Source organism: Oryx dammah, unplaced genomic scaffold (assembly GCF_014754425.2).
Source record: "Oryx dammah isolate SB20612 unplaced genomic scaffold, SCBI_Odam_1.1 HiC_scaffold_21, whole genome shotgun sequence".
NCBI classification, from domain to species: Eukaryota; Metazoa; Chordata; class Mammalia; order Artiodactyla; family Bovidae; genus Oryx; species Oryx dammah.
Genome location: NW_024070205.1, coordinates 33,532,773 through 33,559,801, shown reverse-complemented (window position 1 = coordinate 33,559,801; position 27,029 = coordinate 33,532,773). Strand labels below are relative to the sequence as shown.

Below are 27,029 nucleotides of genomic sequence, written 5' to 3'. Positions count from 1 at the left end.
CACACATGTGCACACACACAGTGTAACGCTGTGCGTGGAGAGCGGCCTCCACTGGCCCCGCAGGAGACCCTTCACCACGTCACCGCCCGGAGACCCCTGGTTCGTAGCTGGCCCCGGGAGCATCCTGGAGGCCACCTGGCAACATGGCAGGTCCCTGTGACCCCATGGTCCTTGGCACCCCTCCGAGGAGAGCGGAGGCCCAGGTGTAGGTACCAGACCTGGTCAATTCCGGTGTCTATCCAGCACCGAGAGAAGCGTCCAGAGCCTTCGGTGCACACTGTCTTCTTCCACCAGGCAGGTAAACGGGTCACCGCACCCTGAGCTGCCAGTGAGCTCCTTTGCTGTCACCTGTCCTTTTTCAAATGCACAGGAAGCCCTCCCTGCCAGGCTGGGGGACGGGCAGCCTGCAGGGGTCGGTAGCTCCTGCCAACAGCTTTGGGCACTTGAGAGGAAGTATGATTCCTACGGAGGAGCTTTGTCCTTCTCCCCGTCACCTCCAACCCCCCATTAAAAACAGCAACAGCCAACAACTTATGTATTTATTTACTTTGCCGGATGGAGGGAGATGGCTGTGAGGAGGCAGTGGCAGCTGGGCCGTGGGTGGGGCCGCGTGCAGGGAGCCATCTGTCTAGTTCTGCCAGCTCCGCGCCCAGCAGGGAAGTGGTGGCCCCTCTTCGTCACTTGGCTGGGAGAGCTGTTTATCCGAGCTCGCAGCCCTGGGGAGTCTGAGCATCCAGCAGCCGGCCGGGTAGGACCCTGCCTCCACCTTCATCAGAGAGGTGAGCAGAGTTGCTCACCCCTGGCTCTGTTCTTCCCCACACGCCTCCTCAGGCCAGAGGTGTCTTTATAACACCTCCTGGGACAGGTGGGCAGGAAAGGGCCATCAGCATGTGGGGTGGCAGCACCGAATCCACAGAACCCAGAGTTCCCCACAAAGGCTGCCGTCCCCGGAGATGAGGTGAGGGGTGAGCCCTCGCCAGCTCCTTGTTCCCAGGCTGCACCAGGTTTGGCTGTGCTCTGCAGCCGGCCCGCTGCCCGCACATCCATCATCAGGCGGCAGGAGGTCTGTCTGAGGGCAGATCCTGGCTGATGAATTAGCTGCCCAATATTGAACGTCAGGGACTTGCTCAGCACAGCAACCTTGGGGCTGGTTGCCAGGCGCTGAGCGCTGGCTCCTCCCCACTCCCTGCCAGGCAGACACTGGAATTGACCAGGTCTTATACCTGCATCTGGGCTTCTGCCCTCCTGGGGTCGTGCACTGAGAGAAACGTCCAGAAGCTTCAGTGCACATGTCTAGAGACTTCTGGGGGTGGGGTAGCAGCAGTCGTTTGGGGGAACCTGATGGAGGGCCGGGCTCGTCACAGCTGCACATCAGGGCCATGTGAGCCCCCCTCACCCTTGAGGGTGCGTTGGGATCTGGTGGGAAGGGAAGGTGCAGCGTCCGTCTCCTCTTTGCCTCCTCTGGGAGGCACTGCTGCCAAGGCTGGATGGGGAATGTGCCCCTGCCCCTGGCCTGTCCCCTCCTGGGTGCAGAAGGCTGTAGAGGCTGGGCCCCTGCAGACTCAGGTGGGCTCCAGATTCATTCTGGATGTTCACCAGGGTGATGCTGTAGGGCCACCGTGTGCCCTGATGCCCACCAACAGCCCCACCCCTGAGAGCCTGTCAGCACAAGCTGGCCTGGGGGACGGCAGCAGCTCAGACTGTGGCTCTGCCTCTTACAGGCTATTGCTTGGGCAGGTCACTCAGCCTCTGCCCCATGTCGTCGTAGGAGGCGGGTGTGATGACCCTGGACACCTCCTGGGTGGTTACACAGACTCACGAGCTGGAGGGTGCCCGCATGCCTTCCTGGGAACCCTCACTACACCTGGCCCTTGAGACCATCTCACTCTGCTCCACTTTGGTCCAGGCCAGTGTCACCTTCCTAGTGCAGCACCGGCCACCTCTCTCCTCGTGTGAGGTCGCCCATTTGGCCAGCTCCCTGAGGCAGGGTCCCATGGAGGGTGCTCGGCGTGCTCATGGGAGCGTGTGCATCCAGGCCAGATTTAGTTCCGTGAGCATCGCCTCTGCCCTGCTGCCTCCCTCGCGTGCCCAGATTTGGGTGGGGGCCCACCACGCTGAACCTTCTCTTTGACTTTCTGTAAACTAGGACGACACTCACTCACACCTCTGTGGTGGTTTTGAGATATGATTATGTGCTATGTGGTTGCCTGTGTAAGTGTACAATCCAGTGGGTTTTTATGTATCATGGGTGGGAGCCACAGGTCTCAACCGTGCCAGGCAAGCCCCATACAGAGGCAGGAGAGGAAAAAGTCCCCACTGCCTTAGCATGGTGGCCTTGACCTTGCATTCTTGGTCACTTTGGCTGTGCCTGCAATGACGGAGCCCTGAGTTTGATCCCTGGGTCAGGAAGATCCTTAGGAGGAGGGCATGGCAACCCTCTCCAGTATTCTTGCCTGGAGAATCCCTCAGACAGAGGAGCCTGGCAGGCTACAGTCCATAGAGTCACAAAGAGTCAGACATGACTTCTGTTTTCATTTAGAACAGGGATGGACATGCAGAGGGACCAGGGTCCTTCTACCCACAGTGCTCCATGGGCCAGCTGCCTTGCATCGCCTAACATGTGTTAGAAACGGGTCCCAGCCCCCGGACCCACTGCAGACGCATAGAATCTGTGCTTATAAGATTCTCAGTGACTCGTACATGCGCATTTGAGAAGCCCCCCCCCATCTCGTACCTTTTACCTGGATGTACGCGGGAGCCTTGGGCTGGGCTCAGCAGGATGTGGCCTTGTCTCCATGGGGTGCCTTCAGCAGGGGCTGGAGTGCTTGGGCCCTCAAGGATGTCTCGTGCCTCCTCCCCCCACTTAGAACTTCCTGCTGAAATGGAGATAGAACATTCCATTTTCCTGGGATGTTTTAGGTCAAATTGCATAGCCTCAAGTTTCATTTTTTTTTAAAGTCAGCCAGAGATGAAACCAGAGCCAGCCTTCAATAAAGTATCTTGGAAAAGTCAGCGTTTTCCATGTGTGCCCTGAGAGTCTTCAAACAGGGACTAGAACCACTCTAAGAAGCACAACCTAGTGCTTCAGATGCCCGGATGTTCTGATGGCTCCAAGCTGTGAGGTGCTGATAGTTCACACCTGGTGACATTTAGAGAACCATTTCTGAGAAGGCTGAAAGGGAGTGAGTGTTGGGTATAACCTGACATTCCGTCCTCTGGCTGATTGTTCTCTCTTTTGTCAATATACCATTTGCCTGTAAAACCCTTGGGCCTAAAAATAGCTGCTGGGGCTTGGTGTCATTGTAGATGAAGGGCACCTGCCCCATTTCTTTGGCTTTCGGACACCCTCAGAGTGTCGCAAGGCAGTGTTGTCCAGAGGAATTAGCAGAGCTCTTTAAGCCTGAATCCCTGACCCCTGGGCAGTGAGAAAGAACTCTGCGGTGGGACAGATGGGGTCTTGGAAGTGACCAGCTGGTGCTGCTGCCGTGACCTCTGTCCGGGGCCACAGCACTTAGTGGCTAGGTCAGGCCATCCTCAAGAATGAAAGGGGGTCCATTCACTGTAATACTGGTCTGCAGGCATGAGCCAGGATGGTCCTGGGCAAAACATGGCCTTTGGCCAAGTCTCTGATCCCTTGAGGACCTGGCTTCTTAGGCTGTACAGAGAAGAGGTGAGGTGGACACCAGGTGCCACTTCCTAGGCCTCGGTGCTGGCCAGGGGTGACTGCCCACAAAGCGGTCACTCACTCTTGATAAAGTGGCCAGTGAATAAAGTGGCCTTCTTAAGGTCACGTAGCCAGCATGGGGTTTGTCCCCACTTCCCTTTGGGGCAGAGACCAAGAGTAGCTGGCATTCCCTGGGAGTGCAAACACAGGGTCCCCCTTTGGCCCCTCTCCCAAGTTCATCAACTGCATTTCCAGCTGAAGTTCACTCTCAAGAAGACCCTGGGCTCAGATTCCGCCTGCCGTGGAGAGTAATGTGGGGTCTCCGCCCCACGCGCTGCAGGAAGATGGGGCCTGGCCCGGCTTCTCTGCACCCTCCGGGGGCGGTGCCCACGCTCACTGGTTCTCTAACCTGCCTCCTCCTCTGTGTGTCCACAGCCTGAGACTGAGGACGAGAAGAAGCGCTTCGAGGAAGGCAAAGGGCGATACCTGCAGATGAAGGCGAAGCGGCAGGGCCAGGCGGAGACTCAGGCCTAGACACCCCTCTGGCCTGGAACAGGCCCCAGTGCTGCATCATTAGAAGTTACCCCCCGGCCAGAAACCCAGTTCGTGTTGACAACTGGGGTTGTGTGAAGTGTTCGTCTCGCAGTGTTAACCTCTCCCGAAAACCTCTACACCAAAGCTTTATTTATATCAGCCCAGTGTAAATGCTACACAGTATTGTCCCAGAGCCCGCACAGTCCCTGGAAACCCTGGGGTGACCTGGGCACACACTGTACCGTATGTAGAGTTCAGCTTCACTAATAAAGCTACTGTTTGGCTGGACCTTGGTCTGGGTGGTCATTTGTCTTGAGGGGTTGCACTCTCCCTGGGTGTAGGATCTGGGGGCCACCCAGGGGCCTAGTGGGCTCCCTTACCTTCCTGGGGGCCACCCTCCTGCCCTCCCCCCACTCCTCTGGGTGCCTGGACCTGGACCTGCCCTAGTGCCCACTTGTGTTTGCCTGATGACTTGCTGGTCAGAGATCACCCCTCCCTCCCATCCCACCTCCCACCGCAGCCCAGGGCCTTGGTTCCAGGCTCTGAGGCCCATCCAGTGCCTTCGATGAGAACTGGGGCACTTGTGAGGACTCAAAGTTTCGTCAGAAAGAGCCAAACTCAGGGACTTCCCTGGTGGTTCAGTGGCTAAGACGCTCCCAAATACAGAGGGCTGGGGTTCAATCCCTGGTCAGGGAACTAGATCTCAGATGCCTCAATGAAGACTGAAGATCCCTCGTGTTGCAACTAAGACCCAGTACAGACAAATAAATATTTAAAAAAAGAGGCAAACTCAGCCAGACTGACCACAATTGCCCTGCCCTGGGCCTGGCCTCTCGTCACCAGAGGCAGCTTGGATACCTCAGAGCAAGAGGCAGGGGTTCTACTGGAGGTGGGCCTCCTCAGCTAGTGCCAGGGCCTCTGTGCCTGAGGAGAAACCCCCAGCCACTCGGGCAGGTGGAGTTACTGGGAAGGCTTATGGCGTGGGGGGTCTGAGGGGCAGTGTGTCAGCCTGTGCACGCATGCACTTGCATCGGTATCCCTGTCTCTGCAAACGTGTGCATGTGTGAGGGAGGAAGCTGTGTGTGTGCGCGCGCATGCGTCTGGTCCAGCAGCCTCGGCAGGTAAGAGGCTGAGGCCACTGCAGGGGCCAGGTCCTCACCCACAGCTGAGAAAGTCCCCTCCAACAGCACAGTCATCGCTGCCTGTGAGAATGATCCTGACCCAGGCTCATCCCCGAAGCCTGGAAATGAGACTGGCCGTCAACGGCGCAGCCTCACACAGGGCTCCCTTGGGCCCAGGAGAGAGAACGCAGCTCCAGATGTGCAAAAACGCCCGCCAAGACCTTCAGAATCCGTCTTGGCCCCAGTCCTGGCTGACAGGTTTGTTTCCTGCCTGGGAGCATCAGGAGGGAACACCCACAAGAGGCCACAGCAACCCAGCCCCTTGGAGGCTGCCTCAGCCTCCCCAGCTCCACACACACCCTCCCATGCCAGCTTCGTGGGTGACTGAGGCAGGGAGGGAGGAGGAAGCGGCCTGCCTGGCAGGGCGAGCAAGACCGTCCTGTGCAAGCCAGCCAAACCTTGCCCTGAGAAACCATAGTCGGCAATGCGAGGTTCCAAGTACCCCAGTCCTGGGGTTCCCCAAGGCAGCCCTGGGAAGCTCATCTCCCACGTGCCCCCAAAGCCAGCTGGGGCAGGGGTACTAGTCCAGGTAGCCGTGGTGAGCTGTGGAGGTGCACTTGGGGCCACAGGCATGGGGCATAGCTGGCCGGGCCCAAGGCTCTCGATGGCTGGATGGCCTTAGAAATGCCACACTTGACTACCAGCTACCCTGGGTCAGCCTCCCGCTGCTGCTGGTCTGTTTACAACCAGGACCACATGGGCAGGGAGCTGGCCTGTCCACGGAGAGCTCACAGGGGCCCTGATCATCCAGAAGCCACACACAGGGAGCACATGGCCCAGGACTCGCACTCACCAACTCCATTTCATTGTGGAACTGTGCTATTCAGAGAGCTTTAATGTGTCTCACAAGACTGACCCTAAGGCTCCCTCTGGGTCCCCTAAAAGCTGCTCCTCACTCTCCAGCTGTCTCCAGGTGTGGAGCCGGTGTAGGTGGGCACAGGAGCCAGGCTATGGGGTGGTGCAGCCAGCATTCACTGCATTTGGTTGACTGGTCCTGGGCAGATGTCTACCTTCCTCTGGGCACAGGGCTTCCTGCTCCTAGATGCCTCCCAGATGTGCGGCAGGACAATGCCTGGAGGCCCAGGAGTGACTCTGGAGGGCTTTTGTCCAGGATGCATGTGGTCACTGGCTTCCTAGAAGAGGCAGGCAGCGTCTTCTGGCTGGAGGGGAAGCCAGGATGCCAAGATGCCAGCGGCCACTCTCTCTTGTGACTTGGGTCTCCAGAGACCCCCGTCGAGGCGACTACTGGGTTTCCCCACCTAGCCTAGCGGTGACAGCCTCTGCCCCAGCTAGCTAAGTGTAGGGCGAGCTCCCGATGGCGGGAGGAGAGGGCCGGGGACTCCGACTCGCCCATCCCGCCTCCTCCCAGCCGAGTGGCCTGGTCTCAGCTTCACAGAGAACATTTCTGAGCCCATGGGAGGAAAGGTAACCACCGGCAGCCCAGTGGTCCCTTCACACGATCCCTTATTCCCATGGTGGACCCCCCTCCCCGCCACCCACCCCCAACCCCGCGCTGGGCCGAAGCTACGTCTGAATCCTTAGCTGACCAAACTTCACTTCTGCCCGGACTCCTTGCATGAACAACTTCCTAATTTCTGGAGGCAGTTAGTCCTCAGGTCCCCACAAGTACTCTCCATGCCCCGCCCCTATAGTTCACCTTAGACACGGCTTTCTTTGAGAAGGCGTCCCTGAGCCCTCTACTCCCGGCCCTAGGTTCCCACTGTCCATTCCTGCCCCAGGCCCTCAGGCAGTTTGCAGGCCGTGTCCTGCGTCCAGAGTGTGGACAGACCCAAGACGACAGCAAGAGGCCAAGCTTGCCCATGCTTCGCGGAAGGCGCCGCTCTCCCTAGGGGGCTTCGGCCTGGAGGCGCGCATGCGGAGGGCGCGCCCCCGCCAATGGGAGACTGAGGACCCAGAGACGCGCGGACATACAGACAGACTCAGTGGGCAGCGCCTTCGAGAGGCGGGGGCGGGGCGGTCCGAGGGGCGGTGCGGAGGCGCCCGCGGAGGCATGCGCCCTGCTCCGCCCCCCGCCCCCGGCCGCCGGGGCGCAGCCAGCCGAGCGGCGGGATTCGAGTGCGGCCGGGGTGGCGGCGGCGGCGGCGGCGGCGGCGGCGCGAGGGGAGGGAGGGAGGGAGGGGCGGCGGGGTCGAGTTGAGCGGAACGCGCCGGCCACGGGCGGCCGCCGCCAGGATGCCCCGGACCGCGGGGCGCCCTGCTGCCGGCCACCCTCGCGGACCCCGGCGGCCCGCGCTAGGCCCGGGGGCGCGGGAGCCGCAGCCGGAGCCGGAGGCGGGAGCAGCGAACTGGAGCCTAGGGCGCCCGAATGCAGGGTAAGCGCCGCCGCCCTGGCCCGGAGGCGGCCGGGCAGGCGACCCCAGGCGGGGGGACTTCAGGCGGGGAGGGGCTGTCCGCGGTCTGTCGGTCACAGGGCCTGTCCGATGGCTGCGGGCTCCGCTTAGGTCTGCGCACCCCGCCCCCCACCCAACTTGGGGACCTTCGGGGTAACTTCCCCGGGGTCGGCCGCTTCCTCTGGGCCTGGAAGCGCCGCCCCGGGGGACTTGCCTGTAGGGGGCGGGGATGACCGATCTGAGGGTCCCGGGCCCACCCCTGTTCAGCGAAGCTCGGGGGACGTCCGGGACCGCAGTCCGTCGGCGTTCGGCTCTCGGCCGCCGCTCGGACGCGCCCTCGGGGCTAGGCAGCGCCGGGGGCCTCGCTGGGGCCGGACCGAGCGCCAGGTCGGGCGGGGTATCGGAGGACAGAGGAGCGGGGACCGCGGCGGTGGGGGTGCGGGCGTGGCGGGCGAGGGGCGTGTTGGAGATGAGAAGGCTCCTTGCCGAGAGCTCCGCCCTGGGCGGCGGCCGAGCGGGGCCCTGCGGGACTGACTGATGGGCAGCAGCGCGGGCGGAGAGCAGCCTGGGGGCGGGCAGCGGAGCCCGGGAATCCTTTCAAGTTCTGGGTTCTCTTTGTTGCGCAATAGAGCCCTGGGGCCATGCGGCCTCATTGGCCCGCGGCCGTGACGTCACGTCGGGGCCCCGCCCGCAGACCCTGCGGAGGGAGTCCGGTGGGTCCCAGGCCAGCCACACCTGCAGCCTGCCCAGCGATGTGCTAAGGGGGAGGGGACATCAGGGAGCGGCTCAGGGATGCAAGGGAGGGAGAAGTCCGGTCCTGGAATGCTGCGGAGACTTAAGTGTGATGCGGTGTGTTGGGGTCTGGCCCTTAGTGTCCCCTGCTCCCTGTGAATGAGCAGAAGGTGTCACCAATCTGGAGGAAGAAGGTCTCCTGGTTTCTGCAGAGCCAGCCCCCTCTCACTCTGCATTTGGAGACCGTGCTGTCCACTCCCCAGCCCATCCCGGAGATATTCCTTCCCCATCCTAGGACCACCAACCACCTCAGGAGTCCACAGAGTCCATGCTTCCTCCCCAGTGTTGCCCTGGACTCTGAGCCTCACTGTTCCCGTCTGTATTGTGGGGATAGTAGGACCCATCTTGCCTGAGTCGGAGGCTCAGAAAGACAACCTTAGCTCAAGGAACAAGAAAAAGCCAAGTATCCAAGCATTTTAATGTTTAAGAAGTCAGGATTTTGATGTCAGACAGAGTTTGGATCCTGGCTCAGGCACATAAGAACTTGGGCAAATGGTTTTACCTCTGCTTAACCATCTTTTTAAAAAAATACACATTTATTTGTTTGTTTGGCTGTACTGGGTCTTAGTTACAGATCTAGTTCCCTGACCTGCAGAGATTGGGGACCCCTGCATTTGAAACTCAGAGTCTTAGCCACTGGACCACCAGGGGTGATGGAAGTCCTTCAGACAAGATCACTGGGTGTGTGAATTGAGAGGAGGGCACCTGTTTGAAGGATGAATGTCCCCTGTAGGGCACATTCTCCTGCCCACACACCTGGGACCCTTCCCTGAAGTGAGACACTGTTAGGCGACTCAGAAGAACTGGCACCATGAACAGTGGTGCTAGTGGCAGCCCGTGGTATCTTCCCCATCATTCTGCACCAGTAATCAACAGGTGGGCAGCGTGAGCTGGGCTGGGCCCAGGGTCCCAGGAGTCAGACAGCCTGCTTGGGCACTTGAGGAAATGCCTCCCAGTTTGATAGCCACAGAAGCCCAATGCAAGTAGAAATAGACGTCAGCCCACCAGGTGCGTGGTGAACCCGGTTTTCTGTTTGATAACATAAGCCTCTGACCCACAGCAGCATGTGTACTATGCCCATTCTGGACCCAGAGTAGGCTGCCATACCCCATGAAGGTACCCATTAGGGTAGCCCTGGGGCCTCATTACCCCCAAAGCTGGATTGTCCCAGGTTTCTATTGGGGTTACCTCGTGTCTGCCTGCAGGTCTGAGGCTCAAATACACCTCTGAGCTCAATGTCTTGGACCTTAAGAGATGCCATAGCTCAGAGAGCTGGGAGGCCTTTAGTACACACATCTACACGGCAAGCATTTATTGAGCACTTTCTGTGTGCCTGGCTCCATTCTAAGCACTTTCGGTGGCATAACTTCCTGGCTACCCACATGCTTCTCCGGACAGATACCCTCATGTCCAGTTATAGATGAGAAACCTGACGCCCAGCTAAATCATGTAACTGGCTGGGGAGCTGGAGTTGGAGTCTTAACAGCTCTTTACCCCACACCAATGGCATCTGTATGCCGAGGTCAAGGAGGCTTGCTGGACACCTGAACAACTGCTGGAGGATCTAGTGGGGCCACCTCTCCTCCCATGCTGGGTCTGGGGTGAGGAAGGGACAGCAGGTGTATAAGTAGAAGCCTAATGTTTGGGAATGAAGTTGTCTGGCTCCAGAAGTCCCCCAGCCCCCCTCAAGGCCATTAGTGGGCACTAGTGTGGTCCGGAATAGACTCTCATCTGGGTCAGGGGCCCAGGCATGCCCGTAGCAAGGGCACAGAAATGAATGAGACTCATAGGACTCAGAGATCCTTTGGTGTCTACCGGGGTCAAGGCCACATTCTGTACAGCACAAGCAGGCGTGCCCAGCAGTGGACCAGGAAGTGTTGTTTCCCCTGTCCTGAGCACTAGGGGCCTGCAATGGCCTGTCCACACCAAGCTGGGAACAGTCCCTGGGAGATCATGGGGCTGTGTCTGGTTCAGTGGTACCCATAAGTGTTGAAAGTGTTAGTCCCTCAGTCATGTCCAACTCTCTGTGACCCTATGGACTGTAGCCCGCCAGGTTCCTCTGCCCATGGGATTCTCCAGGCAAGAATACTGGAGTGGGTAGCCATTCCCTTCTCCAGGGGATCTTCCCTGTTGGGGACAAGAGAATTGCAGCCACTGAGATTAAACAGGCTAGAGAGTGAGAAGGCCCCAGTGTAGGCAGTACACAGGACGCCTGCACTTAGCACTGTGCTTCTCCCCACACTGCCTGCTCCGGGCTGTGCCAGAGTGGCCTGCTATGGGGGGCCTCAGATCGGAGGACCGGCCACTGTTCTGTGCAGGGAGATGCCAGGCCGGAAGGGGGGATCACCGTTTTGCTCTCTGGCAGGATGGGGGAGCTCCCAACACGTGCCTTCTGCCTGAGTCCTGTGTCCCTGGTTCCTACCCACAGGCTGTCCTTGGGGCCAAGTTCTGGTCCCTGACCAGCTATAGTCCCATGTTACTCAAGGTGTCCAGAGCACCCACTGTGTTCGTGACCTGGCCTGCCCTGGGCTTTAGAGATGAGGCATCTGTGCAACCCAGCTGCCCCCTGGAGGAAGCATCGTCATCCTCATTTCCAAGGACATGAGTGAGGTTTTGTGGGGCCACACAGCTAGTGTGCTGGAGCTTGATGGGACTCCCAGCCTGGGGTTCTGCCAGGGCCTTCCAGGTATGCCCGGCCATGGAAGGCCTGCTGGAGGCTGACCCAGGAAAAGCAGGCCATGCTTCCCCAGAGTGGGCAGGAAACTGGTTCCCAGATCACTCTTTCCTCACAGATTCAGGTGTCTCACCCTCCAGGCCTGTCCTCATTGGCCCCAGTGGGACGGATGAAGCTGAGGCCCCATCGTGCACTGGGGCAGCGTCGTGTGGGCTGCGTGGGGATCTGGGAAGTGTGAAGATGAGAGGGCTGGTCCCGGGACAATGCCAGATATGCCTGTGGCACAGGGCCCGCCTGGGCCTGGCCTGGCAGCTTCCCTGAGGATGCACGCAGCCTGGAAGCAAGCCTAGATGCCACACCTTGACCAGGAGTAGATGGAAGTGAGGGGATGTGCATTGACTGAGCACCACTGTATACACCCCCCAGGAGCCAGGAGGCTTCAGAGAGGAGAGAGGAAGGCAAAGCAGCCCCACCCAAGCCAGGACCGGACAGATAACGGAGCATCAGGGGACCCCTCTGTTTCCCACTCCCAGGAGCCCCAAGAGCTCTGCTGATGCAGCCAGGGGAGAGTCACTGAGTGCCCTGTGTTGCCCCCGCTCCCCCCCCTGCAGATGCTCGTGGTCCCTGGTGTCCCTGGGCTGGTACATGTGAGGACTGCTGCGCTAAGCTGAGGCCCAGCTTGAGGAGGATGTCCCAGCCGCCGGCCAGCTCCCGTCTGCACCATGAGTGATGAGAGGCGGCTGCCTGGCAGTGCGGTGGGCTGGCTGGCATGCGGAGGCCTCTCGCTGCTGGCCAATGCCTGGGGCATCCTCAGCGTGGGGGCCAAGCAGAAGAAGTGGAAGCCCCTAGAGTTCCTACTGTGCACGCTGGCGGCTACCCACATGCTTAACGTGGCCGTGCCCATCGCCACCTACGCCGTGGTACAGCTGCGGCGCCAGCGCCCCGACTACGAGTGGAACGAGGGCCTCTGCAAGGTCTTCGTGTCCACCTTCTACACCCTCACCCTGGCCACCTGCTTCTCCGTCACCTCCCTCTCCTACCACCGCATGTGGATGGTCCGCTGGCCTGTCAACTACCGGTGAGTTCTTGGGCAGGTACCTGTGTGCACACAAACACCCTAGGCAGGGACGTGTGCCTGAGCGCACAGCGGCCTCAGTGTGGGGACGGGGCCCCATGCGAGGTGCTGCACCTGTGTCGCACTGAGGGCTGCAGGGGTGTGTGCGTGTAGGTGTGTGTGGGTGTGCAGGCACCCAGTACAGAAGTGCTTGGGGAAAGGGACGTGTGACAATGTACATGGGGACCAGGGCAGTCGAGGACCCTCAGGGCTTGGGGAGAGACCCTGTGAGTGATGCCAGGTCCCTCTCTGTCTTGTCCCTGCCCTGTGCCAGGCTGAGCAACGCCAAGAAGCAGGCAGTCCACACAGTCATGGGCATCTGGATGGTGTCCTTCATCCTGTCGGCCCTGCCTGCCGTCGGCTGGCACGACACGAGTGAGCGCTTCTACACCCATGGCTGCCGCTTCATCGTGGCTGAGATCGGCCTGGGCTTCGGTGTCTGCTTCCTGCTGCTGGTGGGCGGCAGTGTGGCCATGGGTGCGGTCTGCACGGCCATTGCCCTCTTCCAGACACTGGCGGTGCAGGTGGGGCGCCGGGCGGACTGCCGCACCTTCACTGTGCCCACTATCGTGGTGGAGGATGCGCAGGGCAAGCGCCGCTCCTCCATCGACGGCTCCGAGCCTGCCAGGACCTCGCTGCAGATCACTGGCCTGGTGGCCACCATCGTGGTCATCTACGACTGCCTCATGGGCTTCCCCATGCTGGTGGGTGAGCCTGGCAGGTGGTAGGAGCCTGGCGGGGGAACATGGGCTCTGGGACAGACTAGGGCTGGGTGTGCTCCAGGCATTAGCGGTTGAATCTTCCTCACACTGATCCTTTCAGGAGGCAGCATCATCACCCCTACTTTATAAGTTAGGAAACCAAAGTTCAGAGAGGTCAAGTGACCAATATATAGTCAGGGCAGCCGTGGTGGGAACTGAGCCCACGTCAGGTGGCTGCAGAGACCAGGGTCTTTTCATCACACTGCAGGAGACATTCCACCCCTGATCTGGGTGAGGTCCACTTGATACAGAGGCTATGGAAGGTGGGGTCACAGGCTTCCTCTTGGACCCAGGTCCCAGGGTGGACAGAGGGGGGATATGGTGTAGCAGAATTGGCTTTGGTACTGAATTGGGAGGCAGGGCAGGCCTTGAATGTGTGCTGGAAATGTGGACTTGATCCCAGCAGCCGAATAAGCTTTCAGGTGGCACTAATGGTAAAGAACCCGCCTGCCAGTGTGGGAGACATAAGAGATGTGGGTTTGATCCCTGGATCGAAAAGATCCCCTGAAGGGCATTTCAACCTGCTCCAGTATTCTTGCCTAGAGAACCCCATGGACACAGGAGTCTGGTGGGTTACGGTCCATGGAGTCACAAAGAGTTGGACACAACTGAAGCAACTTAGCATGCATGCACTAGCAGATGAGGAAGATCAAGGTGAGGGCTGGTCTGAAGACCCTGCCAGGTAGGGTCCAAGGCCCATGAAGGCTGCCTGGGCTCCTGTCTATGAGGCTGTGCCCCAGGCCTAGCCCAAGAATGATGTCTGGACTCAGTAGCCGAGCCCTCCCACCCATAAGGTTCCAGCCCAGCCCCTGGAGGGTCTAGAGCTGGACAGGGACTGGTGGAGGGGCAAGGACCCAAGAGAGGCTTCATCCTAGCAGCTGAGCAGGACATCACTGCAGAACCCCAGCCTCAGCAGGTGACAGGTGGGTTGGCAGCTTCATAGGCAGGGTGTAGCCCCACCCTTAACGGGTCTGTTGCCCCTTAGGTGGAGACCTCCTGTGTGCAGTGGGGCCCTTTGCTGGTAGAGGGAAGGCACATGTGTGAAATTGCAGAGCCAGATGGGAATAGCAGTGGGAGGAGGGCCCCCCAGCTTCTCTTCAGCAGGGGATAGATGGGAGTACAGTTTACGGAACCTACATGATGCTGCAGGCCTGGTGCAGTGTCTGGAAACTTTGCCTCAAGATGTTCTCGGCCCATTTCACAGATGAAAAAACTGGGCCCCAGAGAGGTTTAGCATCATTCTGAAGGTCACACAGCTCGCGTGGAAGAACGAATGTATGTCTGCATCATGCTCACTTTAGCTCTGAAAGGGGAACAGTTCAGTGTCATTCCAAGTGGAGGAGTGAACTCCCCTGGGAGCAGAGGAATGAGAGGCCCCTGGGCCATGACCCAAAAGCCACCGAATTAGACCCTCTGATCCTCAGAAACTGCTTTGATTCCTCACTTGGGTCTAAAGTCGACCCACAGAGTAGAGCCAGGGCCAAGGAGATAACGAGCCAGGGAGCAGGGAGGATGGTAGAAAGGCCCTGAACCGGGAGATTGGAGACCTGGCTCTCAAAAATGGGATGGTAATCCTGGCTCCCCGTCCTCGGGCGGTCACAGATGAAATGAGGGAGGCCGTACCCACTGCTTCCCGGTGCACACACAGTCTGGTGACCGTCCATCTTGGCAGCGAGCAGCTGTCGGTGGGCGGGCATGGACTTCTCCCTTCACACTCTGGCCCTTTCCTGCCCAAGAGCCCAGAGTTCTGTCACCTCCTCTGCCTCCTTCTCTGGCAGGTGGGCAGTCAGACCTGCCCTGCATATGGGAGAACTGAGGCTGGGAGGGGAAGCGGGGTGATAGGGGTCCTGCCAGGTGCCAGGCCGACCCCTGTGCCCACAGGTGGTGAGCTTCAGCAGCCTACGGGCAGACGCCTCGGCGCCCTGGATGGCATTGTGTGTGCTGTGGTGCTCGGTGACCCAGGCCCTGCTGCTGCCCGTCTTCCTCTGGGCTTGTGACCGCTACCGCGCTGATCTCAAGGCTGTCTGGGAGAAGTGTATGGCCCTCATGGCCAACGATGAGGATTCGGATGATGGTGAGGATGGCCCCGTGGAGAGTGGTGCCTGGGGGAGATCAGTGGGGTCAGTGGGAAGACAGGTTTCAGATCCACTGATTTACCCCAGAGGTGCTTGAACCCCTAAGGGACCCAGTGTCCCATGGAGCATTCTCCTGTCTGGCTTGCCCCTCTATCAGGGTTTCAGTTAATCAGATGTTCTGGTTAACAGATTGGCTGTGGACTCCAGCCTGAGTTTCCTGGAGTCTCTGACTTTAGGGGTCCTGGCGAGCTGCCCCCAGGGGCTCCCGAGGACCCAGTCCTGTCTCTCCCCAGCAGTAACAGTGTGACCCTGGGCTGAGCCCGCCACCTTCCAGCCAGTGTCAACTCCTTGTGTCTAGTTCCCGTCCCCATAGAGGAAACTGGCTCAGGGTCTGTGACTTTTCCAGCCCCTCAACTAAAAGGGGGCAGAGTCAGAATTTGAACGGAGCACCCCACCCTCCTCCTTTTCTGCTAACTGGCCCACCAGCCCTGTGTGTGTCTCTGGGGGTCCCTGGGGTTCACTCCTGAAGTCCCCCAAGTTTCCATGGCCCTAAACTTCTGCCCTGCCCTGCAGATACCAGCCTGGAACGTGGTGTCCCCCCAGACCTAGCGCTGGAGCGCTCCCTGGATTACAACTATGGGGGTGACTTTGTGGCCCTGGAGAGGATGGCCAAGTATGAGCTCTCTGCCCTGGAGGAGGGGGGCCTGCCCCAGTTCTACCCTCTGCGGCCCTTGCAGGAGGACAAGATGCAGTACCTGCAGGTAGAGACGGGCAGGGCTGGAGACACGCAATATGCATGTGGGGGATACCCTGACCTCTCCAAGGCCTTTGCTCTCTGAGTAGGAGCCCTGTCTCGCAGGGTTGCCTTTCACCTCCCAAGATGGGCTGGCCCCAGGTCACAGAGCCCATGGGGAGCACCCCAGCCCCTGTGCCCCAGTTCCCTTGTGCGCTAGGAGGGTGCTCAACCTGGCACCTATGTTATTTCCTTGGGGCTTAGCACCCTACTCAAGGGGACTTTTCCCCAGTTGACCCAAGCTACAGATGACAACACTGAGATTTGGAGAGATCGTCAGTTGCCCCAAATCGCACAGCTTCAAACCAGGGGCCCCTGGCTTGGTGACCCCTGACTCCAGGCCACCCTGCCCAGTGAGGGGAGGCTAGGTCCCCATTTTCCAGGAGGGTAGCCGGAGTTAACCCCGCAGTCCTCACAGGTCCCGGCTACGCGACGCTTCTCTCACGACGACGCAGACGTGTGGGCCGCCGTCCCGCTGCCCACGTTCCTGCCACGCTGGGGCTCCGGCGAGGACCTGGCCGCCCTGGTGATGCCAGGCGAGCCCGACCGGCGTCGCGGCAGCCTGCTGGCCTTCGCAGAGGATGCGCCCCCCTTTCGCCCGCGACGTCGCTCGGCCGAGAGCCTGCTGTCTCTGAGGCCCCCGGCCCTGGATGACGGCCCGCGCTGCGCCCCTGGCTCGCCCCCAAGCAGCCCGCTCCGTCGCTCCAGGCCCGGTGTCCGCTGCGCCTCGGCCTCGCTGCTGCCCGACGCCTTCGCGCTGACTGCCTTCGAGCGGGAGCCGCAGGCCCTAAGACGCCAGCCCGGCCCGCCAGGGTCCTTCCCCACCTGCGCCCCTGCCCCAGACCGCGCCCAGCCCGGTGGGGACGTGGCGCCCCCTGGCGGCGGCGCGCAGAGGAGCCCCGGGCCGCTCCCGGCCGCACACGCACATCCCGGGACCCTGCGGACCGGCCTGAGCGCGTCGTGGGGCGAGCCCGGGGGTCTGCGCGCGGCGGGCGCGGGCAGCACCAGCAGCTTCTTGAGCTCGCCTTCGGAGTCGTCAGGCTACGTCACACTGCACTCGGACTCACTGGGTTCTGCGTCCTAGGACCCGTTGGCGCCTCCCCAAGTCACCAGGCTGGCCGGGCCGCCTACGGGGCCAAAGCACCAAAGATGCCACCCTAGCCTGGGCTGGGCTTGTGGCACGCTGTCCGGACATGTGCCAGCCTTGACGGGGTGACCATTGCCTGGAGGGACGACGCCTGGCCTGGACAACCACCCTGGGTATGGACCAGCCTCTGGGCAGGGCACCTCCGGGGCAGAGTAAGGCTGGGGCCTGGGAAAAGGTGGGCTCCACACGGAAGCAACTGGGCTAGGGTGATGGTGGTGGTGGGTTGCCCAGAGAGACACCACCAGACAGAACAAAGCCCAGCCGTGCAGGAGCCACCAGACTCCATCCGGCTTTCCACTCTGCACTATAATTGTCACACCTCAGGGGGTTGGGTACAGAGGGTCTCTAAGCACAGGGGTCTTCGGAGCCCAAACCAAGTTCTCTGAGCAGGTCTCCCTGCTGACCTGTTCTGCCTCGCTTTCCCCATCTGTGATGAGCAGGTGACCATGTTAACTCTCAGGACTGTTTGGACAGGTCTCCTGGTCTGTGTGCCCTGGCCACAGAGTGGACAGGCAGGGAAAGTAGCATAGGGTCCTCCAGGGTCCTCTGTGGGGGTCAGTCTTCAGTGGCCTGGTGTGGCCCCCAAGCCTGAGGCCTCCCCTGCTTAGTGTCCCTGGACCCCTTGGGCACTCTCCCCAGCCAAGCTCAAGCACACTTGCACCATCACCAGTGTACCACGCTCACTTTGACCCCTATCAGCATCCCTTCCCTCATTACTCTGCCTTCATTGTCTGTGCCCACCACATCAGCCACCTCTGGGACTGCCGCCGTGAAGGTTGTGGGGTACATGGTGGAGAGAACTGAAGCAAAGCAGGAGTGGGCTTCCTTATTCCGGTGCCCATCCCCAACCTGTGCATGTCTGGCCAGAAAGGGATCTTGGCTTAAGAGTCCTCCTAGGATCTGGGTGTAAGGTCTGGTCCATGGTGAGTCTTCCTCCACCAGGAGTCAGGACTCTTGCTGTCCTTGCTAGGCACACCTCTTGCAGACCTGGGCTTGGCCATGGACCCCCAGGGAGTGTCTGCTGGGTTTTGCATGGAGGAAGACCCTAGGCTCAGTCTAAGAAGAGGCCCAGGAATACCTGTGGACCTTGGGTTGTAGGGGCTGGGGTGTATGCAAAGGCAGTCCCATCCCATCCCCTGCCTCCATGCAGTGGCCCCTACCTGTGTAGGTCTGGAGTGGGTTCCAGGGGCCTGCGAGGAGCTGGCCTACGCCCTCTTCCCTCCTGCTCTGCAATCTGGAATTGTAGCACTGTCTCTGCCCCTCTGGGGGCCGATTCGGCTTCCTCACCCTTCAGACAGTGTCCCAGCGCCAGAGAGACCTGGGGAGGACTACACAGCTCTGTCTCAGCTTCAGAGGCCCCTTCAGTCTCTGGCTGTGGGGTAACTTGGGGGGAGGAGCTGGCCACAGGTGAGTAAATCAGAATGTTCCAGTCAAGCCTCAGCCATGGGAGGCCTGCCTCGCCAACGCTGCTGTGCCTTTAAGGGTCGACATGTCATATTGGGGCAGAGGTCACCAGTTAGCTGCTGTCCCTCCCGACCCCCCATCAGGCTGGCTGATTTGTCCACCTTGAGTTTTCACTCTGTGTATTTCATATCCAACGGCAATACTTGCAGGGTGGCGTGATCCCCTCAAGTCCCTCCAGGCCTGGATTTTACAAAATTAAAGAGGAGGGAGAACCCGAAGTGGAGGCCACCAGGGCCTGGGGCTCCCCTCTCTCACTTTGTCTAGCTTCCAGGCCTGTTTGCTGCCTTGATGAGCAGCTTGACCCTGGGTTGACCGGGGAGGGAGTTCTGTCTTCATACCACCACCCAGCCCAGAGCCAGGGATCCGTTTGTAGTTTTTTTGACAACTGAGCATTTCTCTTCTGTACAGACTCCAATAAAAACTTCCTATATAATTTGCACCAGGCAATCCCAGGCCAGTTTCATGGAAACCCCTCCCTAGAATCTAACAGCACTGCTGGCCAGCTGCCCCTAAACGTCTCTCCCTCTGGGTCCTGAATTCCTCCTCCAGTGCGCCCTTCCTTTGGGTCGGACTTGACTTTTTCCTCTATGCAAATCCTGCAGGCGAGTCGGGCCAGGAGCAGCGGCCTGGTGGGCTCCAAAGCCCTGTGAGGGCAAGTGGCTGCGCCTGCCTAGGGATGGCTTCAGGGACCCCTAGCCCCAGTGAGGCTGGTTCTGAGGGCGAGAAAGTGTTAGTTGCTCAGTCATGTCCGACTCTTTGCTACCCCATGGTCTGTCCAGGCAAGAATATTGAGTGGGTTGCCATTCCATTAGCTAGGGGATCTTCCCGAGCCAGGGATAGAATTCGGGTTTCCGGCTTCGCAGGCGGATTCTTTACCATCTGCGCCACCGGGAAAGCCAGGGGCACTGCGATTGGAGGCGTGCCTGGGGAGGCGGACTCATTGTGCCTGTTGACCCGCCCACCAACCCGGGCTGGGATTTGGAGGACGCGCCCCTGGGTCCGCGGTGTCAGGGCGCCACCTGGTGGCCCTCAGGATTAGTGCCCCAAAGCGGAGACCCAAGAGGCCGCCCCAGGACCACCACTGCAGGACCCCAGCCCCGGCTCCAGAGAGCCAGCTGGGTCAGGTAGGGGAGCCGGGCCGCCTCTCTCCGCGGTCTGACCAGAATGGGTTTAACACAGGGCATGACACGGGCAATCCCCAAAGAAATGTTTTATACAAGGTTGATGTTTGTACTTCAAACAGATTCACCCAGTTTCATCACGGGAGAAATTAGAACCTTCACGGCCTCTTTATACCCATTCCACAGGTTCGCACTGTCTTTATTCTGAATTTCCAGATGGTGGGAGGAGGTGCCGCAGTCTCCTCCTGATCTCAGCGCAGGATCCCTGATCTCAGCGCAGGATCCCTGTTCTCCACGCGTCCGGCCCGCTCTTCGAGGGCCGGGACTCCCGGGCTAGAGTCCCGGCATAGCAATGACTTCATTTTCGAACGCGTTAACCGTCGCCCAGCGCTCCAAGGATTGTCAAGGATGGTGGGCTCCCTGGAGGCAGCGGTCCGAGGCCGAGACTCTGGGAGACCGAGGTCTTTTCCGAGTGGGGATTAGTGAACTATATCCTGGGAGGAGCCGGAGTCTGCCCTAGCATATCTCCAGTTTGCAGGACGGTGCGCGGGTTCCCTACCAGGAGCCTCACGGAGCAGGGCTTCGGGTGGTGGTGGTGGTAGGCTGAGCACCTCACCGGGCGGGGCCTCTAAGGAGGGGGCTTTTGAGAGAACTGACTTCGGAGCGCGCGCCAGCGGGTGGGCCGCGCCGCGTGCGGAGGGGGTGGGAATCCGTGGAAGCCGAGTGGGTCTAGGGTGGAGGTGGGCTGGGGGCCCCTCGCTAGCGGGGCGGGGCCTGGCGCGCTTTGTGCCGGTGGGAACCGGGCGTCCCCGGCCCGCTGAATGGGCCGGGGCGGGGCAGCGATTCTCCTCGCTGCGAGGGGTCTGCTCTGGGCCGCTGCGGACGGCGACCTTCCCACCGCCGCGCGGCCGTGGGGCGGGGGAGAGGGCGGGCGGCCAGCCAAGGGCCCTGGGAAAGGGGCGCAGCCCAGGACACCCCCTCCCGGCCCCACTAGAGGGTGGGAGGAGCAGAAAGCGGGTCCAGCCTGAGTTGCTAGGCCTGAGGCGAGGATGGGGTTATGCCTAGACACTCAGAACCTGGTCCAATCAGCTTCGTATATTTCCCCGAGTTAGCAGAGACGCGGCCCCCTCCCGGTCTCCCCGTCCTGGGACCAGAACCGACTACTGGGGTCCCGACCGTTCAAAACAGTCTCTGCGTCCTCAGGCCAGACGAGGGTCCCCTCGAGTCCGAGGCCGCATCTAGCCTCACCAGGGTCGCCACAAGCGCAGCCCCGGCCCCGGGCTCTCCGCGAAGCGGCGAGACGTCGATTGAGGCGCCGGGATGCTGGTGGAGGCGCCGGGGAGACCGCCAGAGAGGAGGCGCCGGGGTGGCGGGGACCGCGATCCGCTGGGGGCCGAAGCAGGGGCCCAAACTGGGGGCGCGCAGGGGCCGCGCCGCACGGGCGCCTCGGGGCCGGGACTGGCGCTGTCCATGGTGCTGCCGCCCCCGCGCTCGTGCACCAGCGGGCCTTGCAGGCCGACGCCGCCCTCCTCTCCGCGCCGCAGAAGCTGGCTAACGCCGGGCAGACAGCCGCGGAAGCCCGACGGGTACTCAGCTCCGCTGGGGACCGGCCAGAACCCTAGGGGGAGGGCAGCGGACGAGAGAAATGTGGAAAGGAGGGGAGAATAGGGAGGTGGAGGAGGAAAAGAGAGATGTAGAGAGGAGAGAGAAAGGGAGGGGAAAAGTGTGGAGGGAAGGAAGAGGAGGGAGAGGAGAGAGGGACGATTAGGGGGAGAGGGCGGGGAGGCCGAAACTCACCCCCTTCCCATGGGTCCAGTTCTTCACTCACTCGGATTACAAGTCTGCAGCCAGCCAGGCTTTTGCTGCCTCCTCACTTACAGCAATACCTCCTCCCTCAGCTGCCCTGAGCGGTTCTTTTCTATTCATCTCTCCTTTATCTGGCCTTGTAGAATCCATGGCTCTGACCCCACAAGCCTCCCTCTCCAGCCCCTTGCCCCACCCTCCCAGGTCCTCCCTCTACCTTGCACCGAGTTCTGAAGGCTTTTCATGTACTTGACACTCAGCTCCAGTATGTCTGCCTTCTCCAACTTGCGTTTCCGAATCTGCGGATCCATGGAAAGGGCTCTTAGGAGCGCAGCCTGGGTTCAAGCAAATGAGGCCGGGGATTATATCACCCCCCCCCCCCACCTCACCGTGTCCCCCGTCTCACCTGGTGCGAGTAGTGTTTCTCTAGCAACGATTTGAGCTGCTCCAGTGACACATTAATGCGTGCTCTTCTCTTCTTCTCCATCAGCGGCTTGGAGACCTGTGGGTGAGCAGTAGTTACATGACCTGCAGAGCCTTGGTCCTCTCAGCGCCTTCTGTCCTACCCCTCACCCCTGCAACCCTCAGAACCCGAGACCTTGCGGAAGTTGCCAGTGGGGCCACCAGAGCTGCCCTGGGTCTCGGGCTGAGTGCCCATGTTGTCCTAGCAGAGCCCGCTGGAGGCAGCACCACCTTTATAGGGAACCCTCGTTTACATGTCAATGAGGAGCTCCTGGATGAGTGGAACCCCGAGGGGGAGGGGTGAGAGGGGGACAAACAGGCAAGTTCCTCACCTCTCTCTGCCTGTTTTCTCCTCAGCCCAGGCCTCACCTCCAGTCTTTCCTTTATCCCTCTCATCCTCACCTCTTCCTGAGTCTGAGATTCCTTCCCATGCCCATGCTCTCCAAACCCTGTACCGTCCCAGTTTCCCTAGTTTCTGGGCCTCGCCAACAAGCCCGCTGGGGGAGGTCCATGAGCCCAGCTGGCTGCAGGCCCTGCTAATGATGGTGACTGAGCACCGGGCCTCCTCTGGCCTGATGAAGATACAGAGGCTGGGAGCGCCCACCAGTGAGGCCTTTCTGCCGGCTTCACGCTCTGGCCACTGGCGACGCCGCATTAGTCTCCCTAATGTTGGGACAATACAGCGATTTTCTGCCTGTGGCCACTGAAAGCCCGGCCCGCGGGGGCCACGCAGCAACATGTGTCCCATTAAAGCGTGCAGCCCACCCTCGGGGCCACAGACAGCCTCTTCGCTGGGACCTTGGGACTGGGAGAGGTACTGTGCTGGGGTGCAGACTGGGCTCAGGGGCCCTCTGGCCCCATTAGGACCTAAACCACTCTCTTCAAGCTGGGGAGGGGCAAGCTGCAGGCAGCCTCAGGCCAGGGCAGTCAGAATAGCTTCTCCTACCTCCAGTCCTGAGTCTTCAGGCTGGACGATTCAGTCTCTGTTCCCTTACAGGAAAGGCCTGGGAATTTATTCCCCCCACCCCTGCCCCTTAGCCTTCTCAGGGTCCCAACAAGTGGGAGGTGGGGGTGGGGAAGACCACTGAGCCTCCAGGGAGCTCATCACTGGAGGCCCAAGATGCCAACGCCTTCTTCATTATTCAGGCTGAAGACTCAAGGAGCTCAGAGGAGGAGGCCCTGTGCCATCAGCGGCTAGGCGCTCCAGCAAGACTCCTGGGCAGTCCCTGCTTGGGCTTCAGGAACTGGACTACATTAGCTGCGAGGGACGGGAATTGTCCATTCGGGGGAGTCCCTGGGTTCAAACCTACACATCTCCCTTGACTGAGTTCTCTTGGCCTCAGTTCATGAACATGCAGCCCCCTACTGCTGCTTGTGAGGGCGATGGGGAAGTCACAAGGACCCGAAAGTTCAGCACAGGAGCCCTGCTGCCGATGACTTTACAACCTGGCCTTTGCAGTGAGGGGGAGGGGAAATTGCTGGGTCCTTGGTGGGCCTCCAGCTCCCTAGAGCCGGGGCATCCTCTCTGATATCCACCCCCGCTCGGGGTATTGACCGACCCTGCCCGGCAGCGGCGTTCCTAGGCGCCAAACAGCGTGGAGAATCGCGCCCCTCCCTCCTTTCAGTCAGACGCTTGGTGACCGTGGCTCCAAAGTGTTCTTCCTCCCCGGCCGCAGGGCCCTTAGTTCAGATCGGGACCGGGCCAGGCCCCGGGCGGTCCGCGGGGCCGCGGCTGAACTGTGGGCGCTGGCACGCGCCGGGCAGCTTTGAAGCGCCGGGGCCGGCCAGACCCGAGTGGCTTCCGCGCGCTCGCTCGGGCTGAGCGGGGCGGAGGGGTGGCGGCGCGATACAAAGGCGCCTCGGGACGGGAGGCGCGGCTGGGCACAAAGGGGGCAGCCGAGTGTTAAGGGCATTGTGCTGGCCCCACAAAGCCGCCCCCGCGCCCGCCTCCTCGGGACCGAACTCCTGGCGCCCCGCTGCGCGCGGGCTTCCAGCTGCGGCACATCTGCACACAGGAGGGCGCGCGCCTCGCTCCGGCGGTCTCCCTCACCCCTGCTCCCTGCACCGAGGTGGGCGCGCGCCTCGCTCCGGCGGTCCCCTCACCCCCGCCCCGCTCTCGAGGAGCGTAGGCAGCCGGGCAATTTGTCCTCTAATTACGAGCTCTCCCCATAAACCGCCGCCCGCGCCTTTCAGCGCCGGCGGTATTAGCAAACCAATGGCCCTCGGCGCAGCAATTCCGGCCCGCAGCAGGGGAACCGGGCCCGTCCCCTCTCCAGAGTTAGGGCCGCAATAAAGGGGCCCACGAGACGCCCCCGCCTGCACCCAGGCATCCGCAGTTCCTAGAGCCAAACACTCCTCTAGAGCCTGTGCCTTAAGATCCTAGCCGCGCTGGGTGGAGCCGCTCACGTGGGTGGCTTAGTGTTTCTTAAGCAGTGGAAAATTGACCGCAAAATGCGCTAATTCGCAATGTTCTGCTCTGGCTGCGGGAGGCAAAGCTGGCCGGGGCGGCCCAGGCGGAATTCGAGTGGTCAAGCTCCGCCCTCGCAGGCTTAACGGGCCTCCACCTCCGCTGCCCCCTACCCTCACTTTCATTCCCCACCCCTACCCCAGCACTGCCCGCTGCGTCCCCTCCCGGTCAGGAGGTCCTCAAGCCGGCATCTTCCCACCTAGACTGACTCGCCTCCCTCATTTTCTGGGCTTGCCCCGGTCCTCGCGCGGCTTCTTGCCACCATCCTTGACTCCTTGCTTGCCCTAAGCTGGTTGAGGATCGCGCAGGACTCAAGACTGAAAGGAGATCTCTGTGCAAATTCGATCTTACCTTCCTCCCCAACACCCCACCCCCGCCCCTCGCCCAACGTCTTCAGAGTGTTTTCAGCCACCCTTACCCTAGCCACCCTTACCCTAGCCACCCTTTACCCCTAATTCAGGCTCTGTCTTCTGGAAGCAGGCTCCCCCACTAAGTTAAAGGCAGCTTTTTGCTTTTGGCAAGGTCACTGGGAAAGACAGGCATCTCCATTGAGATGCTGCTCGGAGACCCAGGCTAGGGACCCGCAGGTGTGTTTGCAAGTTTTGTGTCTGGGCATCCTAGACACCCTCGGGCAGGCCAGGCTTCAAGGGCGCGCAGAGGCGGGAGAGGCGTTTTTTTCCAGGTAGAGGGAGAGGGAGCGGGTTCACTTCGTCACTTCGTTCCCTGAGAGCAAGCAGAACGAAGCGCCCTCGGGCTGCTGGCAAGGGCATAGACCAACTTAGAAACCGGACTTATGCAAGCTGGGATGTAGGCCACTGACTCCCTTTCCATCTTTAGCCTCTGGAGTTCCCAGGGGGCTTGGAAAAGAGCACAAGTCCAGGCAGAGCGCTGCGGAGATTGTGGAGTGGGGCAGAGGACACAGGCCTCAGTTGCTCATTCAGGAAAAATTCCGTCTATAGCCCAGGGGATTGTTGGGGGGCTTCCAGGGCTACTCAAGGCCAGTTGCTTCCTCAGGCTGGGGAATTTAAGGCCACAAGTGACCTGTGCCTTTGTCCTCCCTTCTTCCATTTGGTTTAATGACTTTGGCAAAAGAAAGAACATCATAGAACGATGCAGCCTCTCGCGGGCCCTGGGTGGGAACCCCTTCCTTCCTGCAGTCCCTAGGCATGTAAAGCTACCCTAACTGGTGGTGCTGTGGAGGCTGCCCCTGGTGTGGTGACTGGAGGGAGAAAAGTACGTACCCCTCCCCCTCCCGCAATGCATTTCAAAATGAAATGAAGTGATGGCTCCATGTAATTAACTATTGAGACACAGCAAAAGCACCAAAATGACTCAGCCAATTGTCTCCAGATGGGGTTGGAGAGGCTGCAATTGTTTAACTCTCTTTAGCAGGGTTAGGACTCCGAATAGCCGGGCAGCGGAGGGCCCTCTGTGGCACAAAGGCTGGGACTCTGGTGAGTGCATCAGCACTGAACCCGGCTGGCCCAATGAGGAGAGAGTGAATTCCCGAAGACCCTCATTGTCCCAGGCCTTTGTGCTTCTCCCCAGCTGGCTCTAATCTTTAAATATTTACCCGGCCCTTTTGTGTCCATATGACTTATGCATTTTGGACTGATGTGCTCATAAATTACAAGTCATTTACCAGACTGTGGGGAGGGGGCTTTCATGCCTGGAGCAGGGAGAGGCCAGAGGAAGGGAAAGGAAAAAAAACTTTTGGAGGGTTAGAGTGAGCTGCAGCCACACTGGACAGGCCCCTCCTGGCCTCCATGTGAAAAGTGGATGGGGCAGAGGCCTGTGAGTGACAAGGAGTCCGAGGAGACCTCTCTGACAAAGTCTGACCGCCTGACCAGAGACCCACCAGCAGGAAGGAGGGAGAGGCAGAGTTCCCGAGCTGTTTCTGACTCGGTGTCACACTTGGACAGGAGTCAGCTTTTCATCCTGGGAAGCTGGTGTAGGTGGAGGTGCCTGGTTAGCACCCATCCTTGCCCCAGTCTCCTACTTGCTCTGCAGCATCCCCCCTTGCTACAATTCCTCTTACTTAATAAAGCAACCCTGTTTGAAAAAAGGGAGCCTAATTTCATCTCAGCCTGCAATTTAACTTGGAAAAGTCGATATGGTTCTTAGGGCTCTTTAAAACTCTTGTTGGGCCCAGGATGGAAAGCCACCTCAGCTGATGGGTGGGTGGCTGGCTGGGGGTGGGGTGGGGAGGGGAGGCCCCAGAGAAAGACCTTCCTGCATGAGAAAGGGGTCCCTTTGTGCATGCCTTACAGCTCCTAGAACAAAACACATTCAAATGCTTATTTAGAGGTGGGAGAAAAAAAACAAAAACAAAAACAAGCAAGGCATCTTCAGGCCGAGCAGTTTTTCTTTATTTTCTTTTATTATTGTACGTGTGCTGCTCCTTTATCCTGGGGGATGACAAAGTGGAGGGACACTTGGAGAGCCGGGTGGTGAATGGACTTGTCTGATCAGCTCCCTTTCCTCTCTGGTGGCAAAACCTGTTTGATCAGATCTCTGTGTTTTGAATTTCTGTCTGTATCTGTGTGAGTTACTCTTCCTCTGTGTGCCTGTGTGTATCTCCATGTGACTCTGTTTCTCTGGGTCTATGTCAGTGCATGCATACATT

General features: G+C 60.1%; 3 protein-coding genes across 5 annotated transcripts in view; 2 read left to right on the top strand and 1 right to left on the bottom strand.

The window, feature by feature from the left end:
- The window catches only part of ACOT7 (acyl-CoA thioesterase 7), a 100,969-nt gene extending 96,483 nt beyond the window's left edge, over positions 1–4,486 (top strand). For all 3 annotated transcript variants that reach the window (XM_040263287.1, XM_040263286.1, XM_040263288.1), the window contains exon 9: positions 4,100–4,486. In XM_040263287.1, coding sequence (XP_040119221.1) covers positions 4,100–4,198 — 99 coding nt within the window. In that variant the 3' untranslated portion in view covers positions 4,199–4,486. The remainder of the gene's footprint in view (positions 1–4,099) is intronic.
- A 3,015-nt stretch (positions 4,487–7,501) lies between these two features.
- GPR153 (G protein-coupled receptor 153) lies at positions 7,502–18,997 on the top strand. Its single transcript, XM_040263285.1, has 6 exons — positions 7,502–7,712; positions 11,808–12,274; positions 12,585–13,014; positions 14,953–15,145; positions 15,720–15,907; positions 16,358–18,997. The coding sequence occupies exons 2-6, from the start codon at positions 11,919–11,921 to the stop codon at positions 17,021–17,023; spliced, it is 1,833 nt and encodes a 610-aa protein (XP_040119219.1). The 5' UTR covers positions 7,502–7,712; positions 11,808–11,918; the 3' UTR covers positions 17,024–18,997.
- A 1,918-nt stretch (positions 18,998–20,915) lies between these two features.
- On the bottom strand, positions 20,916–21,968 carry HES3 (hes family bHLH transcription factor 3). The gene is made up of 3 exons (XM_040263284.1): positions 21,881–21,968; positions 21,692–21,773; positions 20,916–21,289 (listed from the first exon to the last, which is right to left on the bottom strand). Exons 1-3 carry the CDS (start codon positions 21,959–21,961, stop codon positions 20,916–20,918), a joined length of 537 nt encoding a protein of 178 aa, XP_040119218.1. The 5' UTR covers positions 21,962–21,968.
- Between the last annotated feature and the right edge of the window lie 5,061 nt (positions 21,969–27,029).